This window comes from Etheostoma cragini, chromosome 11 (assembly GCF_013103735.1).
Source record: "Etheostoma cragini isolate CJK2018 chromosome 11, CSU_Ecrag_1.0, whole genome shotgun sequence".
In the NCBI taxonomy this organism is placed as follows: domain Eukaryota; kingdom Metazoa; phylum Chordata; class Actinopteri; order Perciformes; family Percidae; genus Etheostoma; species Etheostoma cragini.
In genome coordinates this window covers 1257126-1283416 of record NC_048417.1, presented here as the reverse complement: position 1 = coordinate 1283416, position 26291 = coordinate 1257126, and the positions used below count along the sequence as shown (strand labels likewise).

Here is a 26291-nt window from a genome sequence, read left to right as displayed (position 1 = left end):
GTCCTCATGTTGTCCTCATGTTGTCCTCATGTTGTCCTCATGTTGTCTTCATGTTGTCCCCATGTTGTCCTCATGTTGCCCTCATGTTGTCATCATGTTGTCCTCATGTTGTCCTCATGTTGCCCTCATGTTATCTTCATGTTGTCATCATGTTGTCCTCATGTTGTCATCATGTTGTCCTCATGTTGTCCTCATGTTGCCCTCTTGTTGTCCTCATGTTGTCCTTATGTTGCCCTCATGTTGCCCTCATGTTTTCCTCATGTTGTCCTCATGTTGTCTTCATGTTGTCCTCATGTTGTCCTCATGTTTTCCTCATGTTGTCCTATATCAATGTTCTTTTTAATTCCCCAAAATAACATGATTGATTCCACCCAACGCTCTTTGCCGAGCACAAATCTCGACTTTCATTAATTTTGGGGCGTCTTATTCAATTTTATAGCATTTGACGTGACATTTTAAGTGTTGTTGAAATAGTATTGAGTAAAAGTTGACATATTCCAGTCTGTGATTATCATCAACATCCATTCCTTAAATTTTTGTCTCAATAATTCCTAATTTCTGCTTTTCTAACTCAAACATTAGGTATAATTTACTATAAAATTACAATTTATGTCAATAAAGACCATAAATTCCCAAAATAACTGTAAAACTTAAGTTAACAAGTTAGTGCTACGTAGTGTTGAAAACGTCAAGAAAAGTGACAAACATTGAAAAAAAAAAGCATGAAAAGTGTTGAAAAAAGGGACAAAAACGTATTTTAAAAAAAAAACCTTGATTGAAAACGTCTGATTTTCAATTTTGACGGGAAGACAACACGAGGGTTAATGTGGGCCCCGAGGTAAAGAAACACATACTGCACAATATAAAATTAAAATCTCAAACAATCAATACTGCAAATGAATGTAGCGGATGTGGTTCTCAGCTCTAAGGTGTGATCTACCAGCAACATTTGTTGTTTTTCAGTCTTTTTATTTATTTATAATCATCACTATAGAACAACCACAGTAACCCCGACCGCTCAACCCTGCCCTTTCCCTTTTAAACAGCAAAAAGAACAAGAACAAGCATTACAAAATCCATCCTAAGAGGAAAAAATCAACAGCTAAAAGATAAAAAACAAAAAAAAGTACAAGACATCCATGTCAAACCAATCCATCCCCATAGACTAAACTATCTATGAGATCTGACATCTCAAAAATATATTTATGTACACACTCTGCTGTATTGTACTGTACAAAATGTGACAACACTTTCAACACATTCCCTGTAGACATGCAAACACCTTACTGACACTGTAAAATTGTCCATCTTAGTACACACATTTTCATTAGTATCCACTGCAGTTAATCATTATTTTCTTAAAATAACAGAATATCCAAAAATAAGGAAAATGCGTCTTGATTTCAAGAAGGCTCTTGAATCAGGTGAAGCCGAGCTAAAAATCATCTCACACCCTTTCAGAGATTTTAAGAAAACAAGTTTAATGACATATTTGAGAGAAGTTGCAGTGTGGCCTTAAACTGAAACTACCGTATGGCCAATATCCATTATCTCCATATATAATTCATAACTTATTCATGACAATACAGCTGACAATGTGTTGTAACTGACACTAAACTGACTGGAGTGCTGTGTCTTGTGTACCTGAGTTGACATAGGTTAACATGACACTGCAAATGGATGACTACCACTGCCAGCAAGTAATATTACAGTATGTTGAACCTCATAAGGCATTGTACATGTCTACGCAAGACCCCTGTCCAATAAAGTGTGGCTTATAAAGACTGTTTTCATTTAGGGCGGGCGATGGCGGAGAGTTTCATCAGGAAATAGCACTTGTTCCGGATCGTCTCTGTTGTGGTAACCTTGCGTGACTTAACGTTTTTCAAGGCTGACTGGAGCATTTCCTTGTGCAACAATACAACAACCAAAAGAGAGGTGCGATCTAAAGTGTACATCTGTGTTCATTTCCTCCCGAGTGCTACCACAAAGGACACTAACTTGGACAATGTGAGTGAAGCAGCGAGAGACAAAAGAACCATGCACTTGTGGATGAGCCTGCAAAAGATGGAGGCAGTCTTCTGTGCGCTTTGCCAAGAAACAGAGCGTCCCAAAACTGAAATGACTTTATGCTAGAGGGCAGTTCCCGCCTCAAGTCCTGGCGTCACTGTTGTGTCCTTCAGTTATGTTTTTAACACATTTACACACACACACACACACACACACACACACACACACACACACACACACACACACACACACACACACAGCAGCTCTAACCCAGTGTCCATGTCCCACCAAACACTTTGTCCAAATGTGAAAGACCTTGACAGATCCTTGACAGAAGTTCTTTAAGCTCTGCCCAAGGTCTGAGCCTCAACGCCTACTCCTCCTCCTCTTCTTCCTCATCAGGCACCGGTAGTAACTCCTCCTTAAGACACTCCCTGTAGAAGCTGGTCAGTGTCGCGTAGAGGTGCTGGCGACTCTGCTGAGACAAGAAATGTCCTTCATCTGGGTAGACCTGGTGGGTAAAACATAAGTAAATTAGTGGACAGAGGTTTGAAGACATACATAGGAGACTCATGCATACAGAGGATGGGAGGCAGTTAGAATATGGGAAATGTGCTAGTTTACAGTTAAAGGGTCCAGGTGAGCTGTGTCCTTCTTCTTAATGTGCTTGATAACAAAAGTGTAGGATCCATCATTTCACACAGATGGGATATCATCGAGGTACAAACTAACAATGGCTCTAGTATGGAGCCTTGCGGGACTCCCATACAGGCCTTTGGCGATGACAATATGTTATTTACCCAAACACACTGGGTGAGATCTGAAAGAGTTGTCATCTTTGTTGTTTACTGGACTTACACTATTTCAGAACACAAGGACATAAACATCAACTCCTCCAACCGTCTTTCACTTTGGAATTTAATAAGAATAAAGCAGACATGGCATTGTTGGAACATCAACATAAAAAAAGCCACTATATTGTATTTTCATTTTACATTAAGGTGAATCTGGCCCTTCATGGGAAGGTCATGATAACACCCATGCACTTTACAAGAAGGACCAGAGTCGCCCCCATCTGCAGAGGAGACTCAGGTCCTTTGGGGTGTGCAGGACTCTCCTTGGGACTTTTTAAGAGTCTGTGGTGGCCTCTGCCATCCTTTATGCTTTACATTGCAATATTTTTCGTACTATAGCCAACTCACTTTACTTTACAACACTTTTTATATCACGCCACTTTAAATTCATTCAGTACTTTTAGTACACTATCTGTTTGCCTGTTGCTGGTTGGTTTTTACTGTGGAAATACTGCTGCTGTCACAAGGGAATTTCCCCAGCGTGGGATGAATAAAGTATTATCCATCTATCTATCTATCTATCTATCTATCTATCTATCTATCTATCTATCTATCTATTTTTGCATGACTTTAGCAATGTGCAGCATGTAATAAATACCAACTGTTGTGGTAATGAGCTATCTCAGTATTGAAATTATTTAAAGAGTGTCAGAGTCAACCAGGCACGTTATTTGCTTTCCACAGCATACCAGTCATTTCTGTTTTAGTGAGACTACTAGTCAAAAAACGTCAAAGGAAGGCTAACAGTATTAACTTTTGTAATTAAAGAGGCCAGCCAAAATTCCTTTTAACTACATTTACTTTTTTTTTTTTTTAATGTACGTTTATTTAACCAGGAAGAGACTCATTGAGAATAAAAATCTCTTTTTCCTGAGTGTCCCGGCCAAGACGGGCAGCAGTGCAACCAGACACACAATCACAAAAACATAAAACAAACTGAGACTAATCAATATATTCAAAATGTAGGCTAATGCAATTTCTTCATTATTTACAACAACAGGAACGTGGAATTCTTGAATAAATAATTCAAACCACAAGGCTCTCGTTTTGAGGGATCCCATTTATCTTAAGTTCTGTTGCTCCACACTTCGTATGTCCTTTACACTACATTGTAATGACTCCCAGAGCCTTTTATGGTTTCCTTTTGCCTGTTTAAGGAATACATTTGCTTTGGCCTTCATGGATTGCTTATAACTTTGTTTGAGAGATCCTGGTATAGCAGTTTCCCAACTCTACGTATGGGTACCTGAACGCAGTTCAAATAGATTTCTTTCAAGGCTGCAACTCTCGTCTTCAATAAACGCCAGAGGATGTAATTCAGCCAAGGTAACATCTTTTTTCTATTGTGCTTCTGGGGCACAACTTTATGAGCTTGCTACCAGGTCATTACAAATGTGCACACAATTTTTACCCACAACAGACTGGCTATCGGTAGGTTTGGGCAATTTCCCGAATGGCCAGTCCATCACAAACCAGCCTGGGGTCATATTTCAATTTTAGATGTCAGTAACAGGCGGGCGCATTATAACAGGTGACACGACGGCCCTCAGCCGCTACATGGGCCGGCCTGGTGCTTACATCTGAAGAACGGGCAAAACGGAGCTCTGGCCCAGGTGTCAGACTGGGCCGATTGAAAACTGTCAATTTAGTGGGGGGATGGGAGAGGCAGAAGAAACCCCTCCCAACTTTGAGTGCTCCATGTTATGTTAAACTTTCTATTTGTCTTTTATTACTGTCTCGCCTTATTGGTGTAAGCCTGCAGGTTTTAGGACATTGCAGACCGGCACATTGCAAGTAGTTGCAAGTCTCTACTTGTCTCATCATGAATCTTTGGTCTGAACTAGGCTTAAAAATATATTTTACACATTATTTTGCATGTGTGGCATTGTACTGTTTTGCAGTTTATAGGATGTGCCATGGTAATGTTGCCTCTGCGATACTCACCTGCATTGAGTAGTTCGCTCCAACTTTCACAAGGTTCTTGATGAGCTCAGCAGTATGCTGGAAGTGGATGTTGGCTGGGAAAAACACAAAACAAAAAAAAAACATGTCAGCAAGATTTAAACTGATCTGTAACTGGTAAAAAGAAAAGACAATCAGATTCTGCATGATGAAAATACCTCAACGAACATGACATGCATGGTTAAGCCGCGCATGTTATCCTCTGGAAATCCCAGCATCGATCTAGATAACCAATTTTTGCTTTTATCTTTGAGTAAAAACCATTTGACTCATTAAGTTTCAGGAATCTTTGTGCTCAGCAGAGCCACATTACAGATACAGTATTTTAATTCCATAACAGTTCGTTTTCTCTTACCGTCTGCTGTGCCGTGCACTAGCATCAGAGTCTGCTCCCTAAGGGCTTGAACGTTCTGCAGCACACTGGAAAACTGTGAAGAAATCAGAAATAATACAACGCTAGTTATGCTAACTAGCATTAAAGAAATAAATAAAAAGAAAGTAGTATGATTAAATGAAAGCTGTTTGCATTCTATCTTGATAATATACATCCGCAGTCAGATTTGTCCAATATAAGATTTACAAGTGATGAATCTCCCATTTACACTGTTTTCTATGCTTGGAATATCACCGCAAATTGTTAGGAAAAAGATGTCAAACAAAGGCAAAAGGCTAAGCGTTTTAGCTCAAGTAGGAGAACTACTCTCCGTCCATATTAACACGTCTGACAACACAGATCACATGACCATTCGCATACACCGGGCACATGCATGCTGATGCAAACAGGAAGCAGATTGTCAGAAGTTACTCTGCAGGTTGAAAATCTTAGATGTGTATGTTGAAAATCCGGAAAATACACATAAAGAACAACAATGGTGAAAAGAAAGAGCAGGGATTCATTGGCTTGAACGGACAACCAGGTGGAGCTGTTACTGAAAGGTACGTAAGCCAACCTAACTGACGTTTCCAAAGGTCTCCGTTTGTGCCAGTCCAGACTACATAGCAACCCCAGAGTTATTGTACCAAGACAGGGGCGGCAGTGTTTAAAAATGTCTTTTAATTTTAGGGGCTCGTCAGTGCTGGAGGAGTGTGGACTTGAGCTGTGAGCGTAGCAAAAGATATTAGTTTTTAATACAAAACATAGAAGTATTGATGAAGCCCAAGTCTGCAGATAGGAAATGCAAAGCTGCAGTATACTGAAAGCAGTGAATTTGATGTGCTTGGAAAAACACTTTTTTTCTCCCCCAATGCCTTTGCTGTGAAAAACCCCTCTGAAACTGTAGCTAAACATCTTGTCTGTGCAGGAGACCTGAGAGAGCCAGGCAACCGTTTTGCAGCAGCTTGTAAAAAAACCTCTGGTATGTAATCTGACATACCGGTGTACACAGTAACCAAAGAGAGATGGGTGAGAAAATCCTACGAAGCATGAAAAAAACACAGGATGAGGTGAAGCATCGCCGCCTCTGACTTTGATAGCAGCATTCAGGAACTGTGGGAGCTTAACTGGAGGTGTGTCACTGATGTTTCAGCAAGCCGCTTTCAAAGATCAACCGCAAACAAGTGTGGGGGTGGAGAGAGGTAGTAAACACAAACCTGATATCTGCTGTCATCCCGTAATGGCATGCCAAGGTATCGCTCGGAGAACGCTGATGCTGTGGAAATGAGAAGTGATACAGTGTTAACAGTGTCACCGGTAGACAGTAGCTGCTGCTTATTGCCTTACCAAAGTTGAGTTCCTGTCATCCTGAGCCCGAATAAAATGCTTCCAGGGAGGAGAAAATAACACCTTGTTTGTGTCCTCTGTTACATTTTAAGACTAGTATGGAACGCTCTTTAGTCTTTATATGTAGTGCTAAAAGCTGAGATTTACCCATTGAATGTAATAATAGCAGAGGTAGCAGCAGTAGTCTTGCATTGCCACACTTTCTTCCACAGCGCTCAGTGGAAAGAAGGTCTGGTTAGTTCTCCGGGATGGGAGAAAAACGGGCTCTGGTTTATTGGTATTTCTTTAAACCAATCACAATCAGCAAAGGGCGCTAAGATCTGCGGTAACCATAGTCCTCAGATTGGACAGATAGTCTAGCTAGCTGTCTGGATTTACCCTGCAGAGACCTGAGGACCAGGTCACCATAGTCCACAGATTGGACAGAGAGTCTAGCTAGCTGTCTGGATTTACCCTGCAGAGACCTGAGGACCAGGTCACCATACTCCTCAGATTGGACAGATAGTCTAGCTAGCTGTCTGGATTTACCCTGCAGAGACCTAAGGACCAGGTAACCATAGTCCTCAGATTGGACAGATAGTCTAGCTAGTTGTCTGGATTTACCCTGCAGAGACCTGAGGACCAGGTAACCATAGTCCTCAGATTGGACAGATAGTCTAGCTAGCTGTCTGGATTTACCCTGCAGAGATCTGAGGACCAGGTAACCATAGTCCTCAGATTGGACAGATAGTCTAGCTAGCTGTCTGGATTTACCCTGCAGAGACCTGAGGACCAGGTAACCATAGTCCTTAGAAATCCACTGGAGGTTAGAACGCCAACACAAAAACAGAGGAATAAAACGCACATCCGGCTGAAATGAGGGACAAATTTCTGGCCAATCCCGGAGATGAAACATCGTTGATATAGACTACAGCAGCAGTGATGTTACCCAATGCTTTGTGCCGTATGGAAGCCTCAAGTTTGGCATTTAGGCCATTGCCATCTTGATTTTTAGAAACCAGACGTGGTGATTTTTGGACAAGAGGGCGGAGCTGGGGAGGATGATGCGACCAAGCCAGTGTTGTTTATGGTGGCAACAGAGCAAACGCTATGCGTTGACGATTTCCAACCCTTCTGGAGGGAGTCAGACAGCAAAGATTCACGGTGGTTAACACAGTTCTCCGGTTACTGCCGCCATTGGTTGGCATTCCTAAACCTCGGTCTTGATTGACAGGTCAGCGTGTAGCCCCGCCCCTAAAGCATCCCCTGCTTTATTGTCTATTTTAAAATAAATGGGACCATCATTTACAAAATGAACGTTATGCTGTAATGAAGACAACTTGAAACTAGTGATTGAGGCCATGTTTACTGAGGTAATAAATCAAGGCATACATAGGTTCATTTTCTTATAGACTTCTATATAAACAGACTTTTTGGAGCCACTAGAGTCGCCCCCTGCTGGAAATGAGTCAGAATGCAGCTTTAAAGTACTTCAGCATTTGCTTCACTTTTCAGTCGTGGAAGCTTCGTCTGATTCTTTTCCACTCAATAGATTTATCTCACTGTCATGGCAGGGTGATAACTTTCTTTACGAACAGAAAATCTTTAGTTTAAACGTTCTGTTCAGTTCTCTACATGAAAGTTTTACTGATATTTGACGCACCAGATTGCAAATATGAAGACAGAAATCGGAGTGTCAATTCAACGCAAACATGATGCAGGATTGTTGGAGGGACTCTGTACTCACCGTAGAGTTTCCAGTCTGTCACAGGTGACATTGCACATGCACATTTGAAGAGGCTGTCAGTAGACTTGAGCATCATCAATGTTAGGTACGCTCCATAACCCTGAACACACACACACAAACATTTATGGAAATTCAACCTCCTGATACTTTAAACAAAAGAGACCTGCTTTAGTGGAATAAAAAAAACAAAAAAAAAACATGTAACATAACAGCAATTATATTATTGGTAAAGTAATATGTTCATGGCAAAAATTGAGTGAGCATGAATTAACTTTATATCTAATTATAGAGAGGGATGGCTCACCTTTCCAAACACTGCTATCCTTGTCCGATCAACATATGAAAATTTCATCATGAATCTGGAATTAAAAGCACATACCATGAATGAGCTAAGGATTCAAACACATTCACGTTATCGGAGTCTAAAATAACAGACTGTTATGATACACAAACAATCTTATTCAATTTAATGATTTGTTAATACTTTTAATTCACTGTGTTTGCTTTTTATTTTAAGTTAAATTTGGGAAGTTGTGAATTAAGGGAAATTAGTATGCGTAAATCATGTGGTTGAAAAAGACTGATATCCAACATCATGAATGCTTGCTAATTAATGCAAAGTAACGAGCAAAGGTATTATGATGAGAGCGGTTTGTTTTTTAAGTTAAAGTCACTCCAATCGCTGCGATCCTCTGTAGCTTGAGGACAGTAGAAGACAACGTGGGCTCCAAAGAGACAACTTCGGAGTAAAAAAACGCTCTTTGTTAAAATTGATGAAGACACATTTATTGAATGACTCACTCCTACCTACAGCGAAGTGTTAAATAACCTTTGAGAGCATCTCTCAAGCGATCATGTGATGATGTTAGGGTATGTATGGTGTGCCAGGAGTTTAACCTACACCGGCTCCATTGGGAAAACATGTCAGTAACACAGTATTCTACAAAAGCCGATTATACTGTACAATCTGTAAAAGTAAATTTAATTTGCGTGACATCTTTATTATATTAAGTCGCAGTTAACAAAATAAATGAACAACACATAACCCATGTATTAATGGGAAAATTGGCTGATAATTGGCTGGAAGTGAAAAGAAAACCAGCTGCAGCACGGAGAAACGTTTGCAGCAGGTAGACGAAGGACATCACAGCAGAGGAAACATATAACAAGAGGAATGTAGCAGCACACTGACAAGTGCAGACAATTAAGATGCATGAAAAGAGACTGCAAACAAAAGCCAGCTTTAGTCCTCTTGTTTGGACCTCCAAGGGATGAAAAAAACTATGTACGTTTCAATCGAATGTCTGTTTGGAGATAACAGCAAAGAAGAAAGCAGCAGCTGTAACATGATAAGATATAAAACCACCATGTTTTCAATTATGCATATTGTTTCCAATCACATTGTTCATCCTGACCAGTGCTGCGCTGTACTGTCACTCCAAAACATCAGGTTCATCAGTATGTATGTAGCAAATATGACGCTCTCCTTCCGGGGACTTTTGTCCTTTTTTTGTGTTTTAATGAGGACTCTGTTGCATGTGTAGAGAAAAAAAACTAATTTGATGACATACTCTACTGCTGCGATCTGGTCCTGAACATCCACGGTCCCGAGTCTCTGGTGGACGTCGTGCAGGACCCTCTGACCCTGGAAGCCGCTGCCCCGGCCGTCCAGACGAGCCACGATGACGCTGTCCGAGCTGACCAGCACAGAGTCCCAGCTCAGAGAGAAGAGGTCCGACACCGCCTGGCCACCGGGGGCGCTGTCACTGAACACAGCACAGAGCACTCATTAAGAAACCCCAGAGAATCCCCACTGGCAAAATCTAAATGCTGGAGCTGAAAGCGATCAATTAATAGGTCTTTAGTGAAGTTGTAATTTTTGTTTTGTTTTAGGAGATTTGTTAAAAGAGAGCTATTCCAGTAGCTCCATTTACGGTTGATCTTTGTAAACAACTAGTGATGCACAGGTAAAACTTCATGAAGCTTTAAACAGAGAGTGGAGTCAGAAAATAAAGAAGAAGGTTTCATTAAACTTCATGAAGCTTCATTTGGCCATTGCTTAAAATAATATAACTTACGATTGCTTAGTTACTTTAATTTGAAAGGACAAGCTACCCCTTTTTGCTCCGAACTTGTAAAATACGGACATTTGGACAGTGGCTGACAGCGTCTAAAGGGACAAAAAAGGTGTCCTTCAGCGTGTTGGTAGAACGTACGGGGGAGACCAGTATGCAGACGGGGTTTAGCGAGTGGTATGTCAGGCAGAGATTCCACACAGGGAGGTTGGTCGGGGGGCTGGTTGGGTAAAATACAGGACTTAACCCAGAAGACCAGCATTTCCTAAAGTCGCTTTCTTCTTTTACCGTCCCATTATTCCTGCAAGTCACGGAAACGTATGCCCGCCCACGACCTTTTCCTTAACATAACAACGTCAAAAGGAACGCCAACAGTCCCGACCTCGCACGTTTAGATAGCTAGAGGAGACTTTTAGCGTCAATACCAACGACAAAGGCACCGGACCAATCGTCCGTGTTTCACGAGATCGGAGGGAGACTGTGTTGGGATAAAGCTGTTAACTTTCTTATTGTCAACCAATCATATTAGAGACAAAAAACAATAATCCATCTTTCAAAAATGTCCACTTTCCAATCCACTTTCATTTAGCCCCAAGGACATAGTTTCCCACTGAAGACGTACAGTTGTTGTTTTTAAACTACTAACAAACATACAGGTCCATTGGTTGGAACTACATCAAATAGGCAAGTAGGCGGAGAAAGAATCCTCAGGGAATCGCCGATCGCCGATTCTGATTTGATAGTCTTAATCAAAAGCTAATTGATTGTTGATTTAAAAACAGCGACATATTCTGCGGTATATTGTATCATTACAAATAGTACGTACATCAGCAACAGCAGTCCATAGTGGCGGGACTCAGAGAAGTCTGGTGGATAGGAGATCTTCAACGGCAAATCTGGAAAAAGAAAAGGAAAATAAATTGCATGACCGATTTATCTGTAATTCAAAGTGACAGTATAGAAACCGATACATGATTCTCACCAAAATGTTCTATCTGAACAGTTCTAAAGTCGGTCATCTGGATCCTTTTCCAATTTAGGGCCGCCTTCAGCAAAGAGTTGTTCCCAAGGATGTAGTAATCTGTAATGATGAGGAAAATGTGTTAAACGAATGATGGAGCCCAAACATCGCTGCCAATAATCAAGGTGTCGCTGCACACAAATGACCCACATTAACACGAGGCCTTGTCTTTGGAGCCTAAGCTTTAATGGGAAGAGATGGAAGGTGTAGGCCAGACGGATGAGATCTGAGTATCATGGATAGTTTCTGACATTGTTTCATTCTGTGGTCAATTTAAATGGTTCGGGGAGATGAATACATTCCTGGATTCCATCTCTCTGCAGTTTATCTGCTGCAAGTGGAAGAGGAAGTACTAAATTGCAATACGTGATGAAATTGTAATATGAAATATGCAATCTTTATAGTAAGTCACATTTTTGGGGATTTGTAACTCACTGACAAAAAATAGTAAATTCGAGCCTCACTGCCAGTTGAACTTAGCCCCGCCCACAACATTTGAAATCAGGAAGTTCGGTTTGCACTTGATCCTTTGTGGTGCAACTATTCTCAAACTAGACCTGTTTGGACCATTTTTATACTAGGATGTTGATGGACACCATGAATGTAATCAACCATGGTTGAATTCATTTACAACAAAGATGGCTGCCACCGGAGAGATGGGTAGATTCCTCCATCGCATCTGTTGTAGAAGATATGGACAGCGCATTCATTTTTAAGGAGGACCAGAGAACCACGATCAAGGCATTTATTGATCAGAAAGATGTTTTTGCCGTCATTCCTACGGGATTTGGCAAAAGTCCAACGTTTGTTACATACTCCATTGCTCTGATTGGTCGCAGGTCTATCCGTTGCTCTGATTGGTCGCAGGTCTATCCGTTGCTCTGATTGGTTGTAGGTCTATCTGTTGCTCTGACTGGTTGTAGGTCTATCCGTTGCTCTGACTGGTTGTAGGTCTATCTGTTGCTCTGATTGGTTGTAGGTCTATCTGTTGCTCTGATTGGTTGTAGGTCTATCTGTTGCTCTGACTGGTTCTAGGTCTATCCGTTGCTCTGACTGGTTGTAGGTCTATCTGTTGCTCTGATTGGTTGTAGGTCTATCTGTTGCTCTGATTGGTTGTAGGTCTATCTGTTGCTCTGATTGGTTGTAGGTCTATCTGTTGCTCTGATTGGTTGTAGTTCTATCTGTTGCTCTGACTGGTTGTAGTTCTATCCAATTGAGTGCTGTAATTGGTTGCAGGTCTGGCCAATTAAGTGCAGAGGCATTTTCTTTCCTGGTTGGGTTGAACCACGCCCCGTAATCACAGCCTAATGTATCAAATATCAGACTCATATTCTGACTAGAATCTGAGTATGACAACATCAGGTTAAGTAAAAGTTGGATATAGTTTGTGATTTGGGAAAATGAACAACGTCATTATTTTCTGCTGACCCTAAATCAAACCATTATAATGATGGTAATTTGGTAAATTCTGTTAAATTTGGATGAAAGGTTCCACTTCTAAAAGGCATTTTCCACACAGCAGCTTGTTCGTTTTGGAGGAGTCCCTCCACATGTATTAAACAACGACCCACTGGTACGGCCATTTCTCCCATTCAAGCCATCTGAGAAGCAGCTAAATGAAATGGAATTCATCCAGCACTTCTAATGGAAAACCAAAAATCAATAGACGCCTCATTATGAAACCGCCAGGGGCCTTGAGTTCCCAGCTGTGGATGGAGTGCCTATCCAAATAACCCTGGGCAAATTGCTTTCTTTTCTGCAGCACAGCTGTTAAATTTTTAGAGGGTAAAATCTCCTGATAGACATAGAGGTATGAACAACAAGAAGAGGCCTGTGTGTACTGTGAAAAGAAGGTAGAAATCCAGACTTGTTGACCAGAATCAACCCTAATTGCTGTTGGCTATTACATAATACCAGTTTCAAAAAGGAAAACTCATCAACCCCCCATTCAATTTTGTCTTGACTATTGATTTTAATATGGACTCAGGTCTTGGCTTCAGCAACCCCATCGATGCAGTCACCCAAGTCCTTTATACTCAAAAACAAAACAGACTAATTGGACGATCCATGTGCAGCAAGGTGAGAAGTAGTTTTAGTTTATTTTAGTTTCAAAGCCTATCTACCCCTAACCCTACCCTGAACATCCCTTCTAGAAAAGTGGTTTAGCAGCTTGACCTGTTGTGCTAACAAGCAGTAGCCAGAGCCATGATGCCCGTTTCAGGTGACCTGATTGGTGATTACTTCCAGCCATACTCAGAGTTTGAAATGACTCATGTACAATCATGTTTATAAGGAAAAGTTCTCATTTACCCAAATTTTCATTCAGAGAGAAGTATGACAAAATAATGCTTTTTTAACATCAAAGCATGAAAACACGTTCTAGTAGAACACAAAATAGAAGTATGAACCTGAAGTGAGCATCATATGTCTCCTTTAATGATCAGACTACACACATTCAGCTTGATTTGGACACGACAGACCCAGCTTCTCCAAAGTCCCAGCATTGCTACCAGAATGCATTGCACGGCTGCTCACATAGACAATGAATGGGAAGCGTGGAAATGACACCCACCAACCGTAGTTGTCCCACATCTGCCCAACGACCTATGAACTTGGTCGTGATCTTGACAACAGTACGTGTTAATCGGTCGGGGGCTTATATGTCACATGTCATACATGTAGTGTTGCCACTCTTCCGTCCAAGCCAGACTGTATGGGACTATGTTTGTCTAGTCTGACATACAGTAGTTACATGTTGTGAAAGATGGAAACATTGTGGTATCTGATCCTGGCATGAGATGGTCACCACATACCCGTCATACCCACAAGTGGGTCCCTTACTTGAATGATTGAGGCTGTGTAAGATCACAGTAGGAGCTCCAGGACCTGAAAGGAAAAACAAAAGCTTGTGAGTGTAAATTAAACTTTTATTTTGTAACGTTACTCTGCGGGATGATGTTTGCTATGCGGATAGTGAAGGTCAAATTATCGAGTAAAAACTTCTTCCAACGTAGCCAATAGAAGTGTTCTGTGTGACTTTGTGTCTCCTGTTAGTGTCTTCTGTGAGACTAAGTGTCTCCTGTTAGTGTCTTCTGTGTGACTAAGTGTCTCCTGTTAGTGTCTTCTGTGTGACTAAGTGTCTCCTGTTAGTGTCTTCTGTGTGACTAAGTGTCTCCTGTTAGTGTCTTCTGTGAGACTAAGTGTCTCCTGTTAGTGTCTTCTGTGAGACTAAGTGTCCCCTGTAAAGCAGCTCCACATGCGCTGAATGCAGGCAGCTGTCTTGTTTACCCGACTTTACTGCTCACTTAACCTGCATCAGTTCAGGGTAAAAGGTCACTCACGTTGCCTCGCTCACAGCCTTAGACTGTCAAGTTAAGTAATTTTGTTTTTTGAAACATCCTTTTAACATCATATTGTAAATAGTAATTAGTCGGAGAGGTCAGTAAGCGGGCAGCTTTGCTGAACAGCTCAGCTGCGGCTAATTTGCTACCTTGGAGGTTTCAAAACCCACAATGCTCCTGCTCTGCTGTCCTCGTACTGAAAGACAAACCGCGGCTTGGACTTACTCCTGGTAGCCTGTATTAGCTTTGGCCTTTGCATGATTCTTAACTGACTTGTGTCACACAGAGAAAAGCTTTCGACGTGTGCATGTACCTGCTTTCGCCACCAACCTATTACAAGTATTTTATGAGTGGAATTAAAAGGCTTTTGTTGCTCCTGATGAAAACTAGTGTCCGGACAAACTTTGTCGGGTTTATGTGACCTTGGCCCTCCCAAGACAACAAGCTTTCTTCATAATTTATTTTTATAGCTTTTGGGAAAAGGGAACAGTGTTATTGTTCAATAAATCAACACGCCAGAGCGCAAATGCTTCTGAGCATGCAGTACTCTCACATGCTTCACATACACTGAAATCACAAACAACGTTAAGAGTTACCCTCCATTACATAAGCTGCTCTCTGACCAACGACGCTACCCAAAACTAATTATGCACAATAAAGTGGCCAGTTGTTTGATTTAATGCCTCTGGTTTGGAACTGATGAGCGATGAATTTTAAAGCAAAGAGTCGGGGGGCGAAAGATTACAACAGTATTAGGAACATAACACACACAGTAAAGCTCCCAATTTTACATAATCCTTAAATCTGTTACCTGCACCCATCTACAGATAGTTGAACTGAAAGGTAAAACCTAAGTTTAGTGCACTCCTGTGTGTTTCAATGACCACATTTGCATATTATCTTTATTTAAACCACGAGTGACTTCTGCCATGGAAGTGTAACACCTGTAACACCAATTCATACTCTTTTACTGCAGACACAAACATACTACTGTGACTCAGCTTCAACCTACAATGCAGTGATACCGCAGTTTTATTATAATGATCCATAAACAAGTTCCAAAACTTGAGGAGGACTCACCCTGACTCCCTGACCCTGACTCAGAGGCGTGCTTATCCACGTTATTGTGGGAAGTCCTATTAACGTTGCATAGCTGGTTATAACTTGCTCCATTTGAATGCTGTGCTTTCCAAGTCATGCCTACGTTTGAACAATCATGTCCCTGAAGAGTTTTATCAAACTATCCATGTAATCATACATCACCACTTCACTTGGAAATGGGTCACACTGTGGAAGCTAAAGATGATCTGTCATTGTTCCTCAAACCTTCTCAGCCCAAGGACCAATTACCCAACATAAAAAACAACCTCAAACCACATAACTGCCAAAATACCCCCCAAAACAACGTGCCTCCCAATCAATTACAGACAAATAAAATGACAGTTTTCAAATTTAATTACTCAATCATTGTCTCTGTTGTGACATCAGGGAATTAATGTAAATGGCCTGTTCTTATATAACTCTGTTCAAGTCTTAACAACTACTCAAAGCTCTTTTCCATAGTAGGCTACAGGAACCATTCACCACTCACACACGTTCACACACTGTGGCCGAGGCTGCCGTACAAGGTGTCACCTGCTCACACACATCTACACTCCAATGGCACAACATCGGGACAGTCCGGGGTTCAGTGTCTTGCCTTCAACATGGGACTGCAGGGCAAGGGATCGAACCACCTACCTTCCGATTGGCAGGCGGCTGACCACCTGGCCAGGTCTGCCCTGGGTCTGTCTTAGCCGTGGATCAATCATGTCAGTCGACAGTAACATGAACTTTATTCTGTATTTCCTTCTAATGTCATTTGTGACTTAAATTATAAGAGATTTTGTAGCAAAGCTGTCAGCTTCAACGCTGAAGTCCAACAACACGGCAGCCCACTCAACTGATGTCTGAAGTTACATACTGGATGAGTTTATTTAGTATTGAAAACGTCACCTATGCACCTCCCTATTAGACCTTAGAGTCGCTGGCAGACAGTTTGAGAAACCCTGACTACAATGTTGAATTTAAAACAGGATCTAGACAAGCTGTAACTTGACCAGGGGTTTTAAAGCAGACACAGGGAAAGGCTGAAGTGAGGGAGTGTGACGGCCTACCTTTACAGCGGAGGATAATGTGCTGGTTTGTGGGGTTGATGTCAGCATCGAAGTACAGACAGTAGGCTTTGTTGAGCTCACATGTCAAACACCGACGCGGGAACAGACCCACAGTTTTAACACTGCAGAGAGAAAGTACAACACTTTTTGAGAGAAAGATGAAGGCAAATGCTGGAAATAATTTTGTTTTTTTTAATTGTGGTTTTCATGTGCATTTCCTGGATCCGGCTTCTCCAATATGAGGATTTGCTGCATGCTGCTGTTTTTACTATTTTCTGTCATTTTGTAGACCAAAAACGGAATATACACAGAAGATATATAACAGACAATAACGGTTAGCGAGATAAATTCATTGTAGCTAATTAAAAGATGAAATAAAACCAGCGTGTATTCACTGTTAATACAATGGTTGTTACTACAAAGCAGTACAGAGAAGACATAAAGTAAATACTGATGAAATATAATAAGTGAATTTAAATGCTAATTTAAAAAATAAGATTAAAAGGTCCATGGGGCAAAAAACATCATAAAACGCAGTTTTGATATGCATATGAATACATAATAAGTTAGCTATGAGGGGAAAAACAAAATTGGATCATAATCCTTGTTTTTGAGTTAAACCCCGGGTCAAATGTGACCCGCTAACACAAAAGGTTTGGGCAGCTTCCCAACACCGGGAATTACCGGGGTTCAGCCCAACAGCTGTCAACGCCAAGCGCTGCATTATAACCTGGTCAAAACCAACCTGAAGAGCTGGCGTCGTCGTGGCGAGCCCTCTGTGCTGAGAAAATAACTGAAACAATAAGAGCAAACACACATGCTAAATCAAACACTGGACTTCATTATCTGTGAATGCAAACATCTGATCAGGAACTCTCTGGTGTACAGGATGAGGGCGGTGGAGTGAAGAGAAACAAACACTGGTCTTTCATTTAACAGGAGATCTGTAGCTCATGCATTAGGATTATTTCCCTTTAAGGTTGCTTTCGTTTTGGTCTGTTTAACTCTCGCATTGTCTCCACCTTCTGGACCCTCTCGTGTCTCTCGGGTCAAATTGACCCGGGACTTATTCAGGGTTTTAAAACCAATTCTGAAATAAAATTTTACTTCATAATCTATTAACTAATATTGTCTTTATCTCAGTTTCTAACAGCTGTGATAACATCTATGTTTAGGGAATGCATCAGTCTCTACTAGCACACTATTAAACATGGAAGTGGGGTTCGTTTTGTGTCATAAGTTATAATTCATGTTAAAAATCCACTATGGAAACAACATAAGTGTCATATCCAGAATAATGTTCTGAGTCAGGAATACATGTTTATCTCAGGAAATAAGGAAAGGACGCTGATTTTCTTGTAAAAGGTTGAAAAGGGTCAATTTGACCCGAATACCAAACAAGGATTAAACCAAAATCTGGAGCGTTTCGTCAGGTAGTCCGGTTGGTTTGGTTGGGTGTGAAAGCTCATCCAAACTCTGGTGCGGACCAGAGTTCTCGGCCTCAAATGCTCTAGAGCTCAGTTCACCTCAGGTGAAAATGAAATGTGACCCAAATAGAGGCAGAAGAAACGTGCATTTACTAGTCTGACATTTCAACCTTGCACACAATTTCCAGACTGATATTTGATTTAAGGGACGATAACTTCCATTTCCATAACCTAATGAAACCATCAAACGCTGGATGCCTGCGGCTCTTTCTTTCTCCTGCTGTCTTTCAGCTGCTCACATTGTTTCCCTTCTTCTAAAATATTAGAAACACTAAAGCAGAACTTGATAACCCGAGATGTTATATATTTGGTGTCTCTCCATTATTTCAGAGAGCAGAAGATATTCTGTCCACTAGAAACGTTTGACAAAGTGTTTGTGAACGTTTGTGAGCGCTAACCCAACCAAGACTTACAGGTTGTCAGTGTTCTCATCATAGGCAACGATCCGGGTCACCTCCCAGTTCCCCGAGGTGAGATGTCGGACTTCGTTTTGATCTGCTCTGAACTGAGACAAACAAAAGAAGATGAGTACAGGTCTAATCATGTTGCTTCTGCATGCTCAGGTCGGGGTGTGTGCTGTGTATTTGAAACTGTCGATAGCAGAAACACAGCAGCATCAGGACCCGAGGTGTTTGAATGATGCACTATGGGTATGCTTTCTGAACGGAAACGTCGTGAAATTCATATGAATATTGACATTTCAGCATTACTGTGGTGGAAAAGGGGGAAAGGCCTTGGAACGCTGATCCAGGAGTAAAGGTAGTGATGGAACAGAGTTCCCTTTCAGATTCAAAGAAAGAGTCGTTGTTTTTTTGTAGCCATTTTACTAGTTTCTGCCGTGTTTTATGAATTGACTTTGTTCCCCCATTTTTTAAACGTCCAATATTGAGAGAGAGAGAGAGAGAGAGAGAGAGAGAGAGAGAGAGAGAGAGAGAGAGTGAACCTTCATCCTGTAACGTTAGATCCCTGAATACAGAAATGGACGCAGGTAATATCGCCTACACAAACACACACACACACACACACACACACACACACACACACACACACACACACATACACGGTTGGATGTTATTTCACAAATATGTGAATAATGATCCAAAAAAAGAGTTAAAATTCATTGTTCAATGTTTCCCATGCAGGGTCCCATGGTACAATCTGTCCATTTCCACCACTGGTAATGATGCTGCCAAAACCCGAAAGGTGTGTTCAGACTGAAAAAGAAGCGAGTTAGAGATACGATGTAGCTTCATGCAAAGATGAAAGGAATGTCATCTGATTACAGAAAGACACCGACTCAGTGGCAATGCAAATTGTGTTGAAAATGTTCTCTTATCCATGTTTGCTCAATTGTTTTCTAACCTAGATGCTTTTAGAATTAATAGATCTACAGCAACAAGAGGCAAACCACTAAACACACACGTGCGCACGCACGGACGCACACACGTGTGCACATAACATCAGTTGCCATAGCGACAGACAGTACACTGGCTGTTTAGAGCCAATGAACATAGACTGGACAAACACTCCAGGCAAAATATGCCTTGCAATCAGTGTGAACACACCTTTAGGGACTGAGCATGGGAGGATTGTTGGGGGTGCAAAACGCTTGATTATTCTTTTTCAAGATTACTGTGAAATACTGCAAACTATGTTTAATATGCTGTGAAATACTGCAAACTATGTTTGATATGCTGTGAAATACTGCAAACTATGTTTGATACGCTGTTGCTGGCGTGTGTTGAATCTTATTCTAAGTGAGCCACTTCTCCTGGTTATATACAGTGAGGAATTGTAAAATCTTTATTGTGAATAAATTACCAATATATTATTTAATTGTTATTTATCTTTGTGTAAATCAGTTGTCATACTGTGACACCGGGGTGCTACTTTTCATTTGTCCCGGGAAGTTATTGGAGCAGATATGGGGGACGTAAAATATCTCCAGCTGACCTACCTGTCGCATGGCTCCATTAAGCTCTTTTTAAACACTTTTCTTCATTTTAATTTCCTTTTAAATAACCAAACTGTGCCCCCCACACCCATCATGGACACTCTGTTTTAACCCTAACCCAAACCTTAATCACACAAGTGATCGGTCAGATAAAGTCATATAAATTATTAGTCGTTTTGAACAATCCAAATACAATGTTATCACTGAAATATGAAGACATGTTGGCACATTAGTATTTACCTCATACATTGTAGAAAAATAAATCAGGTCTGACAAATTCATAATGACCTACACAGGCTCACCAAGTAATGTCTTCATCCAACGTCTAAAGCATGCTGTTTAATATCGGGAATGTGTTACAATCATTGGAGTAAAATATGAGGAGCCTCATGGAAACTGTCCATGCAACCTGCCTTTAAACATCACTATTCATCTCTCTCTACCAACATTAAGTCCAACATGCAGATACACATGGGGACATCAAAGTATCTGTCTCGATGAGAGCCGGCTCTTTTTATTGGGCCCACACCATTGGCAAGAAGTTTCTTGATTATGGCAACAGCTAAAAAGTGTTTCAACAACAGCATGACAAATAAGGACTGCTATGAGTAATTTTAAATTAAATGATGTATTTAGAATCTTTTGGGTGTGAAAACTGTGGCTGCATCAACTCAATGGGAAGTGAGTTTAAACTGGACCTTCACCTGTGTGGTGAACATGGCGATGTGATGAAACTCGCCACGTCCTCCTTGTTTGACCGGCACAGTCAGGAAGAATCGGCTGCCGTCTTTGGAGAACACCGGTTCTTGGTTCTGCAGAAAGCAAAGATGGATGAACTGGAAGCATCTATCACCGAGCCACATCAGAATGAATCAATGAAGACATTCCTATTGAATGTTGGGTGTAAACAATAGGCGGGAAACGGATTTTCCAACCTTGTCTGATTTTCTACTTAGCCTGTTTTGAGAGGCTTGCAATCTGTTTACACTTGACATCAACAGCATGGGCAAATGGACTAAAATGATGAGTGATGTGCATATGGCCTCTACAATGTTTTCAGCCTGAAAATAATAATCCACAATTTTTTTTTTAGGAATTAATGTCTATTTTGCTACCGTTCAGAATGCTGTTGCACTGAGTGTTTGAACCCTTTTACAGGAAGTGGAATGGGTGGTTAGCATGACCCGCAGAGAGAAGAGGGCACCATTTACAACCTCCTGAAACCCTGCAACGGTGGTTAAAAAAAAAGAAGGTACATTTACGCATGTGTTGTACTGCACTGATGTTCCACACAAACATCAATGGGGAGGACAACATGCATACTGTCCTCTGTGGCTCTGAGGGAGAGCACGATGTTCCCATGTTCCAGATCTGAGGTACATGTACTTTACTTGAGTATTTACATTTTCTGCTACTTTTTACTTCTACATGTTTTTACTTCAACATCCCTGCATTTCTACGCAGCCCCGGAGGTGACATGGGGGGAGAAAAAAACTAGGAAAATTATAATTTAAAAAAACAGAAAAAAAAGAGGAAAAAAATAAATGAAAACGTACTGGGGTCAAACACTTAACTTGAGATCTCAAGTTTGAAAATCCAGCAAACAATAAGGCTAATCTTAGTAGCTAGCTACAGTAATTAGTAGCTAGCTACAGTGATTAGTAGCTAGCTACAGTGATTAGTAGCTAGCTGCAATAATTGACATCAACAGTCAACAATAATGTTCATAATAACACTTCCCGTTGTCATACATTAATTAATTAATTAGTAATGCTTATAAAAATAAACAATGGATGTATTTAGACAACCAAAGATATGTAAACATTAGCTAACCACACACAAACACACACACACACACACACACACACACACACACACACACACACACACACACACAGTAGTATAGTCACTCCCAGATCCATTGACATAATGATTACATGTCCTTGGTTGCCTAAATACAGCCATTGTTTATTTTTATAAGCATTACTAATTAATACATGCCAACGTGAAGTTATAATGAACATTGTTGGTGACTGTCGTTTGATGTCAATTACTGTATCTAGCTACTAAGGCTAGCTAGCTAGCTGCTGAGGCTAGCTAGCTAGCTTCTAGGTTATCCTTATTGTTTGTTGGATTTTTTAACTTGAGATCTTGAGTTTTTAGTAGCATTGATTTTAATTGTTGCCGCTGGATAAAAACTGTTTTTTAATACGTTGTTTTTGCCCTGATGGATCTGTCCCGTCTGCCTGACGCTAATAGTTGGAACAGGGGGTGGCCTGGGTGGGAGGAGTCATGCAAAACTCTCTGGGCAGAGCGGTTCAGGTCTCTGTACGGACCCAAATGCATCCTTATGCCAATGTTTTCAGGTAGGACTGAGCGTGAGAAAGAGGAGAAGTCAACCGCTGTGAAATCTCTGCCTGAGAGGGTCGAGACAGTCGATCCTCCTAGTTCAGTTTGGCCTCCAGCAAACACACAGAGAGAGGATCCAACACTACAACGTTGTTTCAGGAGAGTGGTAAGTGACAACGATAAAGCCAGTGTGGAGAAAGTAGCTTCCATACGGCTGATCTTGCTGACTATTGCTCAGCCACTAACCCGTTTATTGAGCCCTAAGGTGGAGTTTGTGTGGTCTTCACACTGTCAGATTGCCTTTGACAGTCTCAAGGTGCTCCTGTGTCACGGCCCCAGGCTTGTGGCTCCAGACGTCACCAGACTAGACACCAGACTACAGGAAGATGCGGAGGGAGTAGATCACTCAGTGTGCTATTTTTCTAGAAAGTTTAACAAACATCAATTAACTATTCTACTATTGAGAAAGAGACAGTTGCTTTGTTGTTGGCGTTACAGCCCTTCGAGGTGTGTGTCGGATCTGTTTACGCTGGCCTTGGGCACCCTCATGTGTGTGTTTAACTGACTGTGCTGGATCTGAGATGCAAAGCAGGCTGTGCCAATGAAGCCAATGAAGTCGGCCTCAGGCTTAAATAGCCTGATTGATTGTAGCCCGGGGCAGCTGCCAGACCAGATTTGGTTGACACGATGTTTGAGTGTGAGGATGTGGGCCAGGGTTGAGATTTAAAAACCAATATCCTGCATCCTCCTAACAGGTTTGACTTTGTGTAGAGACAGCGTGCAGGGGTGCTGTGAGTATTGTGTTTTTGGTCTTACCCAGTAATTAGCTTAGACAGAATTTTTGTTTATCCTTCTGTTTCTTATACTTGTAGTAATAGTCTTCCTTTTGAGGATCTGTTTTTGTTATATTGTGTTTTCGATTTCCACGCCACTCATCGGCCCATTTTTTCCATTTGTAAACTCTGTTGTACTATTTTGCCTGATTCCTAAATAAATATCCTTTCAAATACCAATGACATTCTGGTTTTATGTCCTGATACACCTAGCACTACGGGACGTAACATGAGGATAAAGATGATAATTAATAATGTGCATTAAAAGGACACTGTTGCTGCAAATTAAATACCAAAACACTTAAATAGCAATTAGCTCCACCAGAAACAAGACTCAAATTCTGGTTACACATTAATAATCTAGTGATATTCAACATTAAAGATAATAATGACAGGGGGAAGCCTGTCCACATAATGAGTATGGCAACACTTTATATTAAGGTACACATATTTATCATTAACTTGATCATAAGCATGTATATTCAAAGGCGTAAATATTATCTAACTGTTGGGACACAAACAATACAGCCAAAATGATACAGTTGTAAAGGATATACTGTATGTAGTTGTGGAACTCCAGTAAATAGACTGATATGGCTTTTATATCCACTTCAAACATCGGATGAAATTATTCTGTTGAGTTATACTGAAAACTGAACCTCCAAGAAAAAAGCTAGCTAACTAGCCAGCTAACTAGCCAGCTAGCTAGCCAGCTAACTAGCCAGCTAACAAGCCAGCTAACTAGCCAGCTAACTAGCCAGCTAATTAGCCAGCTAATTAGCCAGTTAGCTCATTTCCTGTAACCAGTGAAAGCATGTTGGGTGGAATTAGCAAGTAAGCTAACTAACCATCCATCAAGCTATGAGACAAGCTACCAAACAAGCTAGGTGACGTTATATTCGCATGCATGGAGGGTTCATGGAAAACCCATCGTTTTTTTTTGTAAAGAATACTTTATAATGAATTAAAATAACACAGTATATTCTGTATTAGACAAAATAATTACTTCATCCGATGTTTAAAGTAAATGAAGCGGCCATGTCTACTTACTGGAGTCCCACAGTAATGTTACTGTGTGATTCAAATGCTGTCTCTGTTAACAGCACTGCCCCCCCCCCCCCACGGACATGTGTGTGTAACCATTATGAGGCAAGGAAGGGGGGGGGGGGGGTGGTTAAGATATTATTAAGCTACATTTGTATTGTTTTACATATACATTATTTACAATACACAGCACATTTTTTAATAATGTATTTTTTTGGGGGGGGGCAACCCTCAGATGGGGTAGGTTCTGAGCCCCCATCCCCCCACGATTTATACCCATGTGTATATTAATAGCATGTTAGCTCTTTATTGGTCATTATAAGCCGGTTATTAGGTAAGGGTTATCAGGAGTTAATGGACGAAGAGGAGAAGGCCAGGTAGAAGTTCCTTCTGAGCACTGAGGAGCTGAGTGGTTCACATTTAGTTCATCAAGTTTAAAATGGTGAAATTCACACTGGGCACACACACACAAACACACACACACACAAACACAAACACAAACAGACAAACACACACAAACACACAAACAAACACAAACACACACACACACACACAGACACACACAAACACACAAACAAACACAAACACACACACACACACACAGACACACACAAACAAACACACACCGACACACACACACACACACACACACACACCAACACACAAACACAGACACACGCACACACGCACACACACAGGTCCTCTCTCTGTACTGACACAACCTCCCAGTCAGTAAATGAGCATGTCTCAGATTAGCAGCCTAACAAAGACTAGCAGCTCTGTGTGCCAAGAATGTCAGGTGCTTAAATTAGTCAGCGCTACAGCCAGACATGAACAGCTGCAGGGCTACATGATCAAATCCTGCTAGAAACCTTCCCTCCTCGGCCTCGCCTCCTTCCCAAATAAACAAAAGTATGTTTTAAATGAGTGTAAACGGAACTCTCTGCTTTGGAAATGAACACATGAATAGAGTCATATCTAAAGGAAACTAGCGGTACAGCGTCAGGTTTCAGCCTTTTGATTAGATGCCAGCTTGAAAACATAACAAGGTCAACGCTTGCTGCGATTTTGGAACATTTCCTGGATGAGGTATAGTTATTGCATGGAAGCACTGATTCAAGTGGCAGCTGCAGGGTTCAGTTATGTACACCCAACGCACTTCAATATCTCCAAGGAAGGCTCAATTCTTTGCGCCAAAATGCAACAAGTGATAAAGAAGTCCCAGGTCAGGGTTTCATCTGCTGGAGACAAAGACTCAAGGGGCCAGACTCAAAGACTCAAAAACTCAGCTTTGTATCATCTGTGGTGGGATTTCAGGGATGAACAGAGCCTTCCTTCATGACACAGCTTTAAAAGTATGGAGGAGATTGTTTGGTAGAAATGTATGGAGATGAAGTTTAAAATTGGGGAAATAGTCCTTTTGTCACACAATTTAAAAGACATTGAGACCGAGGTGAATCTACAGCACTGGAGGACATGCTCTCCAAAACATTAATAACAGAGCTCAACAGTGACCGCCCACTTTTTGGACGGCTCTGGTTCCAGAAGTGATTTTTCCCACTCAAGGTCTCCACAGACGTTTCATTAAAAGCCTTAGAAAATGTTTAGGGCATGGAACAAGCCAACCAGCTCTGAGATGACTTACGACTCGGCATGGGGACGCTGTGATATTCTGACGGTACTATAAGCATCAGCGAAAAATATCACGGCTTCACTGTATTGCGGTTTTGCATTTGCAGCTTTAAAATGTATTATTTTG

At 41.2% G+C, this 26291-nt stretch overlaps 1 protein-coding gene and 1 long non-coding RNA gene across 3 annotated transcripts in view; one reads left to right on the top strand and one right to left on the bottom strand.

Moving 5' to 3' along the window:
* Positions 1-967: 967 nt before the first annotated feature.
* The window catches only part of LOC117952548 (inactive dipeptidyl peptidase 10-like), a 172025-nt gene continuing 146701 nt past the window's right edge, over positions 968-26291 (bottom strand). For both annotated transcript variants that reach the window (XM_034884928.1, XM_034884927.1), the window contains exons 13-26: positions 21011-21118; positions 18766-18857; positions 17611-17658; positions 16866-16987; positions 14210-14254; positions 11330-11428; positions 11174-11243; positions 9844-10038; positions 8577-8631; positions 8273-8372; positions 6417-6475; positions 5182-5254; positions 4809-4882; positions 968-2521 (exon numbers count right to left, since the gene is read on the bottom strand). In XM_034884928.1, coding sequence (XP_034740819.1) covers positions 2384-2521; positions 4809-4882; positions 5182-5254; positions 6417-6475; positions 8273-8372; positions 8577-8631; positions 9844-10038; positions 11174-11243; positions 11330-11428; positions 14210-14254; positions 16866-16987; positions 17611-17658; positions 18766-18857; positions 21011-21118 — 1278 coding nt within the window. In that variant the 3' untranslated portion in view covers positions 968-2383. The remainder of the gene's footprint in view (positions 2522-4808; positions 4883-5181; positions 5255-6416; positions 6476-8272; positions 8373-8576; positions 8632-9843; positions 10039-11173; positions 11244-11329; positions 11429-14209; positions 14255-16865; positions 16988-17610; positions 17659-18765; positions 18858-21010; positions 21119-26291) is intronic.
* Positions 11589-24513, top strand: LOC117952566. Its single transcript, XR_004658451.1, has 3 exons — positions 11589-11598; positions 13198-13201; positions 24258-24513. It is a non-coding gene; the product is annotated as an uncharacterized LOC117952566 (long non-coding RNA).